At 44.1% G+C, this 8,987-nt stretch overlaps 1 protein-coding gene across 1 annotated transcript in view; it reads left to right on the forward strand.

Moving 5' to 3' along the window:
- The window catches only part of chrnd (cholinergic receptor, nicotinic, delta (muscle)), a 7,852-nt gene extending 4,952 nt beyond the window's left edge, over positions 1-2,900 (forward strand). The window contains 10 exon segments of the mRNA XM_070446802.1: positions 14-31; positions 34-91; positions 183-210; positions 212-290; positions 595-795; positions 902-1,013; positions 1,183-1,297; positions 1,456-1,666; positions 1,778-1,896; positions 2,158-2,900. Of these exon segments, the coding sequence (XP_070302903.1) occupies positions 14-31; positions 34-91; positions 183-210; positions 212-290; positions 595-795; positions 902-1,013; positions 1,183-1,297; positions 1,456-1,666; positions 1,778-1,896; positions 2,158-2,340 (1,124 nt within the window). The 3' untranslated portion in view covers positions 2,341-2,900.
- The last annotated feature ends 6,087 nt before the right edge of the window (positions 2,901-8,987 follow it).

Below are 8,987 nucleotides of genomic sequence, written 5' to 3' on the forward strand. Positions count from 1 at the left end.
CTGGCTGCCGCAGCAATCTTCAGATCCTCCTGTGCATCAACGTCAACTACTTCCCCTTCCGACTGGCGAAGAACTGCACTCTCAAGTTCACGTAAGGAAGGGTCTGATCCCCCCCCCCCCACACATACACACAAACCAGGCATGCACCACACACCGTAAAACTCTGTTTCCCATGATCGCAGCTCCCTGACTTACAATGCTAAGGAGATCAACCATGCAGCTGAAAGAAGAGCTGGAAAATGACAAGTCCTACAAGGTGGAGTGATCATCATAGACCTGCAGGTTCACAGGTAACACACACACACACACACACAACTCACTTCACACCGAAACCTACTCGATCCTCCAATGAAAGGCCAGCACACACAACACACACACACACCACACACACACACACACACACACACACACACACACACACACACACACACACACACACACACCCACACACACACACACACACACACACACACACACACACACACACACACACACACACACTGCTGAATCATCCATAAGCCAGCCCATAGAAATGCCAGTATATAAACCTCTCCTTCACTACTCGCTCACTCTCATCCCTCCCTCCCCCTATAGAGAATGGAGAGTGGGAGATCATTCATAAACCGGCCCGTAGGAACACCTATAAGAATATCCCTATAGAGAGCAACAAGCACCAGGACATCACCTTCTATCTCATCATCAAACGCAAACCTCTGTTCTATATCATCAACATCATAATCCCCTCTGTCCTCATCTCCTTCATGGCTACACTGGTCTACTACCTACCAGCTGACAGTAAGTATACCCCTAACCTCTTATCCCTTACCTCTACCATGAACCCTGACCTTACTACCTAACTACCACACTACGTCCACAGTGATTACTGTGTGTGTGTGTCTAGGTGGGGAGAAGATGACTCTGTCTATCTCGGTGCTGCTGGCTCAGTCTGTGTTCCTGCTGCTGATCTCACAGAGACTGCCGGAGACCTCCATGGCTATACCACTTATTGTCAAGTAGGACACACACACCCTTTTGTATGTGTTTGTGTTTCATAGACACACTGTTTGTGTATTTGTGTTGCAGACTGTCAGGTACCAGTTGTTTGATTTTGAGAAGAATCCCCATGATGATCATGGTGTTTGTGTGTGTGTCTTTTGTCTGTGTGTGCGTGCATGCGTGTAGGTATCTGATGTTCATCATGGTTCTGGTTACGGTGGTGGTGTTGCACTGTGTGGTGGTCCTCAACCTGCACTTCAGGAGCCCCAGTACACACATCATGACAGAGTGGACTAGAGAGGTACACACAGACTACACAAGGAGTAGAGCAGGCCTAATCATTACTCCATGAATGCCTGCAACTGCAATTTAAACTAAAATGTGACATGGTTTTGTGTCTCTGTGTGTGTGTCTCTGTGTTTTTGTCTCTGTGTGTGTCTGTGTCCTCTCCTCCACTAGTTCTTCCTGGAGAGGTTGCCCCGCCTGCTGCGGATGTCCCGCCCTGCAGAGTCAGAGTCTAGCTGGGAGGGGGCGTTGCCAAGGCGATCTAGCTCCGTTGGTTACATTGCTAAGGCGGAGGAGTACTACAGTGTGAAGTCACGCAGCGAGCTGATGTTTGAGAAACAGTCTGAGAGACATGGACTGGCCACACGGGCTACACCTGCGGCAGGTACACAGACCAGACACACATATATAGGCACAGAGAACAGACACATGAACATGCACAATCTTCTATAGTGAATGTTATGTACATATGATTCCTTACTTTGTGTGCGTGTAGCTGTGAAGCCCCAGTCAGATGGAGAGGTGACAGAGCAGCTGTACTCTGAGATGAAGCCTGGTGTGGATGGAGCCAACTACATTGTCAAACACATGCATGACAAGAATGACTACAATGAGGTAAGAGAGGAGGGGGGAGATGGAGAGAAAGAGGGGGAGGGGCAGGGGGAAAGGAGGAGGGAGGCACAGAACATTAGATATAATACAATACATTATCCTATTCATGTTAAACTCCCCAGTGGGACTTGGGTCTGTAACAAAGGCTTCAGTCACTAGTGTGTTAGTGTGTCATTACGGCTCAACAAAGGTGATCATGACATACATGAATGCACTGCTTGCTGACCCCCCCCTCCTCTCGCCTTCTCTCTGCTCGCCCCGTAGGAGAAGGATAACTGGAGTGGTATAGCTCGTACGGTGGACCGTCTGTGTCTGTTTCTGGTCACCCCAGTCATGACAGCAGGCACCATCATCATCTTCCTCATGGGTATCTACAACCACCCTCCGCCCCTGCCCTTCGAGGGAGACCCCTACAACTACCTGGAGGAGAACAAACGCTTTGTCTGATACACACCAACGCTTACACACTTTCGCACAACGTGAAGCGCAGTTCTGCTGTTTGTTCACCTTCACCTTCACTAACACATCCGCAACCGCCCAAATATAAAATCTGAGGCCTGCCCCCGACCCTAACCCACAAATATAGAAAATGCACTGTGGGCCTACAGTCAGATGGCAGAACTATTTTTGGACAGGCCTTTTTATATAGGCCTATGTTTCTGCTTGTCATTTCCAACATTTTGGTAGGTTATTTGTTAGTCAACTTGCTTGTAAATTGATAGGCCTATATGTAGCTTCTCTACTGTCATTACTAGTTGACCTAGAAGACTAAGTAAACCCTTTACCAAAATGTAATAAATCCATAGAATGAATGTTTCAATCTACTTGACATCGGTAAAGTTTGTTTTCTCTTTCATCTCTGCTTCTTTCGCAGCAAAGACATGTAGGGCCCGGGGAGAAAATTCTATAAGAACATAAAAAAACTGGAAAGATTTTTTATGAAAATTTCCTAATGACATTAATTAAGATCTATTAAAAAGACCCAACATGTTTTTGATAAGATTTCAGTTCGGCTTGGATGCATATTTTATGTGATTGAAATGCTATCAGTGTCACGGCCGATGCTGGAAGAAGACCAAGGTGCAGCGTGGTGAGCGTACATAATCCTTTTATTTAGAAAAATGACGCCAACAAAACAACAAACGAAGAAAACAACCGTGAAGCTTACAGGGCTAAGTGCCACTAACAAAAGTCAACTACCCACAACGAAAGGAGGGAAAAAGGGATACCTAAGTATGGTTCTCAATCAGAGACAACGATAGACACTTCGTAATTATGAGGTATTGTGTGTAGATTGTTGACAGAAAAAATGTATTTGATACATTTTAGAATAAGGCTGGAACGTAACAAAATGTGAAAAAAAATCTAAAATCTGAATACTTTCCGAATGCACTGTAAATCCCATTTTTCTAGTCCTGTTCCCGAGTCAAAATGTTGTGTATAATTTTACTGCATGGAATTCTTAATTCTGCAGGAGTTAATATTATATTAGGCTAAGTGGGAGGTTATAGACCTGTAGTCAGRGTCCAGATTTCAGTCAGGTTACTATTCCAATTAACCCATCTGAACAGTACAGTTCCTTGACGTGCCATTTTGAATTCCCCGTCTTATGACTGTTGAATTTGTATAGCACCTCACAATCATCACACATAACACAGCCAGCACTGCTATCATCTTCTTTTACCACTTCACCAAATCTTTACCAAACATTAGACTACTGTTCTGGCCCTCCTTCTATTTATACAACAAATACAACAGGTGTAGACCTTACTGTGAAATGCTTACATACAAGCCCTTAACCAACAATGCAGTTCAAGAAATAGAGTTAAGAAACTATTTACTAAATAAACTAAAGTAAAAAAATTAAATAAAAAAGTAATACTAGAAAATTACATGACAATAACGAGGCTATATACAGGGGGTGCTACACACTAACAGCAGATACAAATGATGAATTAAAAAACAAAATGTAGCATATAGATATGAATGTTAATGCATTGTTTTCTCTTTATTCAACCCGCCATCCACACAATATTTCATGACCCTAATCCCGCCCGATCTGCGTATATATACAGGTTGAGTTAACCGCGCATCACTAACGCACGCAAACACACACACACAAGACACTTAAAGGCCATGCTACAGCCAATCAAAAACATTTGTTGTCTTTCCTATAAGGCTCAGTCACTCTGGGTTGACGGCCTGGTTTCAATGTGTGATCTTTAACTGCCTAGCTGCCTAGACTTTTTTTTACTTAAAACTTCCCCTGGGTAGTGTCTTGGCAATTTGGATTAACTTGACTGTTTATGACTTACATACGTGTGTGTTTTTTAATAAATATTTACACTGTTGTGTGTTTAAAAAAGCAATTTGCCTATTGTATCTGTGTTCAGTGTGGTATTTATCATGTGAAGGAGAGGTTGTAAAAAGACAGGTGAAAGACAGGTCTCAAAGATGGCGCCGACAGATATGGCAGCTCTGCTTCTAGCTCCRAAGCAACTTTGCGGTATTTAGTTTTTTGTGTGTTATTTCTTACATTATTAGCCAATAATTTTTTTCTGTAATTACATACAGACAGAAATAACTTTAGGATATCAGAGCGGCAGTAACTTACCAGCATTACGACAAGGAATACGACTTTCCCGAATTGGATCCTTTGTCCGTACCCCCAGAGCAATTGAACTTATTCCAGAGGCTGCTCCAAACACCACCGGRGGAGAAGAGGTATTCAGAGTGGACTTCTAGTCCGACTCAGGAGGCATGCACACCATCCACCGCTTCCGAGTATATTACTCGCTAATGTTCAGTCTCTGGATAATAAAGTAGACGAGGTCAGGACGAGGATCTCCTTCCAGAAAGACATCAGGGATTGTAACATGCTCTGTTTCACGGAAACATACTGTCCCCGTCCATACAGCCATCGTTCTCGGTACATCACGCAGACAGGAATAAATAACTCTCCGGGAAGAAGAAGAAAGGCGGGGGTGTATGTTTTATGATTAACCACTCATGGTGTGATTGTGATAACACAGAAATTCAAGTCCTTTTGTTCACCTGACCTAGAATACCTCACAATCAAATGCCGACCATATTACCTCCCAAGAGAATTCTCTTCAGTTATAGCCTCAGCCGTGTATATTCCCCCTCAAGCCAATACCATGACAACCCTCAAGGAACTACACTGGACTTTGTGCAAACTAGAAATCACATATCCTGACGACACATGTATTATAGCTGGGCATTTTAACAAAGCAAATTTGAGGAAAATGCTACCAAAGTTCTACCAACACATTGACTGTAATACTCACGCTGGTAAAACATTTGACCACTGCTACTCAACTTTTCAAAATAACTACAAGGCCCTCTCCCGCCCTCCCTTCGGCAAATCTGATTAGAACTCCATTTTGCTCCTCTCTTCCTATAGGCAGAAACTCAAACAGGAAGTACCCATGCTAAGGTCTATTCAATTCTGGTCTGACCAATTGGAGTCCATGCTTCAAGATTTTGATCACGTGGACTGGGATATGTTCCGGGTAGCCTCTGAGAATAACATCGACGAATACACGGATACGGGGACTGAGTTCATCAGGAACTGTATAGGAGATGTTGTACCCACTGTGACTATTCATCCTACCCAAACCAGAAACTGTGGATAGATGGCAGCATCCGCGCAATACTGAAAACGCGAACCGCCGCATTTAACCATGGCAAGGTGACTGGGAATATGGCCAAATACCAACAAATATTCCCTCCGTAAGGCAATCAAACAGTTAAAACGTCAGTACAAAGACAATGTGGAGTCGCAATTGAACGCTTCAGACACGAGACGTATGTGGAAGGGTCTACAGCCACGTGGACACTGATGTTTTGCTTCCGGACAAGCTAAACACTTTTTCGCCCGCTTTGGGGATAACACAGTGCCACCTGTGCGGCCCTCTACCAAGGACTGTGGGCTCTCCTTCTCCATGACTGACGTAAGACATTTAAGAGTGCTAACCCTCGCAAGGCTGCCAGCCCAAAGGACATCCCTAGCCGTTTCCTCAGCATGCGCAGACCAGCTGGCTGGGGTGTTTACGGACATATTCAATCTCTCCCTTTCCCAGTCTGCTGTCCCCACTTGCTTCAAGATGTCCACCATTGTTCCCGTAGAAAGCAAAGGTAAGTGAACTAAATGACCCTGAGCACTCAATTCTGTCATCATGAAGTGCTTTGAAAGGCTAGTTAAGGATCATATCAACTCTACCTTACCTGACACCCTAGACCCACTTAAATTTGCTTACAGCCCCAATAGATTCACAGACGATGCAATCGCCATCGCATTGCACACTGCCCTATCCCATCTGGATAAGAGGAATACCTATYTAAGAATGTTGTTCATTGACTATAGCTCAGCATTCAACACCATAGTACCCTCCAAGCTCATTAAGCTTGGGGCCCTGGGTCTGAACCCCGCCCTGTGCAACTGGGTCCTGGACTTTGACGGGCCGCCCCCAGGTGGTGAAGGTGGGAAACAACACCTCCACTTCGCTGATCCTCAACACAGGGGCTCCACAAGGGTGCGTGCCCAGCCCCCTCCTGTACTCCCTGTTCACCCATGACTGTGTGGCCATGCAAGCCTCCAACTCAATCATCAAGTTTGCAGACGACACTACAGTGGTAGGCTTGATTACCAACAACGACGAGACGGCCTACAGGGAGGAGGTGAGGGCCCATCACTAGCCGGCTACCACCCGGTTACTTAACCCTGCACCTTAGAGGCTGCTGCCCTATTTACATAGACTCGGTGTCACTGGTCACTTTAATAATGGAACACTATTCCCTTTAATAGTGTTTAAGTAATGTTTACATACTGCTTTACTCATTTCATGTGTATATACTGTATTCTATTCTACTGTATTTTAGTAAATGCCACTCTGTCATTGCTCAATCTAAGATGTATATATTCTTTAAGATTTATAGATTTCTTAATTCTATTCTTTTACTTTTAGATTTGTGTGTATTGTTGTGAATCGTTTTTAGATACTACTGCACTGTTGGAGCTAGGATCACAAGTATTTCACTACACCCGCAATAACATCTGTTAAATATATGTATGTGACCAATAAGATTGGATTTGTAAGGCCACTAGGTGGCAAAGTTCAGCTGTCTTTTACTAGAGCTGTCTCAGGGCAGGGACCAGGAAATCAGGAGAACACTGCATTCACCTTGCCCTGTGGACTCTACCAGTTCTAGAGCATGCCATTCGGGCTCTATAATGCACCAACAACCTTTCTGAGACTGGTACAATGGTTGGTACCTTGGAGACCAGGCAAATGACTACTCACTGATCCAAATGATGGGGTGGCACAGGGGTCTAAGGCACTGCATCGCAGTGCTATAGGCGTCACTACAGACCCGGGTTCGATCCCGAGCCGTATCACAACTGGCCGTGATCAGGAGTCCCATAGGGCGGCTCACAATTGGTCCAGCATTTGGCAGGGGTAGGCCGTCATTGTAAATAAGAAGTTGTTCTTAACTGACTTGCCTAGTTAAATTAAATAAAAGAGTAGCACAACACTCTTCAAGAGGTGAGAAACAAACAAAAGTGGGCACATCTGTCACAAAAACAGGGAACAGGAGAACTTATACATTGGCTAAAATAATTACAAGGACTTTTCAAGTACCAAATTGAGGAAAAGTCTGATTTTCAAGGTAGGCCTATTGCAGTACTTCAGTACTTTCTGAGCTTCAAATTCAAGTTTAAGTAAACTACTTCAAGACCTTTGAATTGTTTAAAATTGCAGGTGTAACATGGAACRGAAAATGTACTAGTCATGTTATTTCATTACCAGATCATAGTGTGAAGTCCACTAGGCCATGTCATATGTTGACATTATATCCAAAATAATTAAGAGGAATAACTTTGTGTGTTGCAAAATAGTCTATTCTACACAATTGTGCACAGTAGACTCGGTGTCCAATCTGAGGCACAAAAACWTATGCAAAGTCATTATCTTGATGCTTTCTCTATTCATTCTAATGAGACCCTGCTGTAAATCAAGCAGACAACAGATGATCAACATAAATTCCCTAGGGATATTAGTGTAAGGGGTGCGTAATCGGTGGCAGGGAAGTCAGACGCAGGAGAGCAAAACTTGGTAATAGCCAGAGCAGTTTAATAGCAAAACCCACGGCATAAAAATAACAAGACATTTGGGTATATAAACCCGTCGTGCCCCAATCAACACGTGCACAAGCACTTACAATGAACAATCCCACACAAAGACATGGGGGGAACAGAGGGTTAAAGACACAACAAATGATTGAGGGAATTAAAACCAGGTGTGAGGAAAAACAAGACAAAACACATGGAAAATGAAATGTGGATCGATGATGGCTAGAAGACCTGCGTCTCGAGCCCGTCCTGTGCAACTGGGTCCTGGACTTTCTGACGGGCCGACCCCAGGTGGTGAGGGTAGGAAACAACATCTCCACCCCGCTGATCTTTAACACTGGGGCCACACAAGGGTGCGTTCTCAGCCCTCTCCTGTACTCCCTGTTCACCCATGACTGCGTGGCCATGCACGCCTATAACTCAATCATCAAGTTTGCAGACGACACTACAGTGGTAGGCTTGATTACCAACAACGACGAGACGGCCTACAGGGAGGAGGTGAGGGCCCTCGGTGCATGGTCGGAACTAGAAGCATAAGCATTTCACTACACTCGCATTAACATCTGCTAACCATGTGTGTGTGACCAATAACATTTGATATTTGATTTACGTTAAGTCTGTGCGGAGTTGACACAGAAAAAAGTGAAATAGGCAATCTTATGCATGTCATAGTAATACCCTCCTGGATGTAAAGCACATGTCAGTGGGCTGTCGGTGCCGTTTAAGATGCCGTTTTATTATGAGCATGGCCTTATTTCTATTAGCATATTGGATGACTGTCATTCAAATTTCATTCACCAGCTCAATGTAACATTGATAGGTTTAGGCTACTACATGATACTAGAATTTTCCCTATACCCATCATGAATGAATGAATTTTTTACAACGTAGGTGCACCGGTAGAGAGAAATTTGAGTAGTCAAGGTGACACACAGTGACA

Source organism: Salvelinus sp. IW2-2015, linkage group LG14, assembly GCF_002910315.2.
Source record: "Salvelinus sp. IW2-2015 linkage group LG14, ASM291031v2, whole genome shotgun sequence".
Taxonomy (NCBI): domain Eukaryota; kingdom Metazoa; phylum Chordata; class Actinopteri; order Salmoniformes; family Salmonidae; genus Salvelinus; species Salvelinus sp. IW2-2015.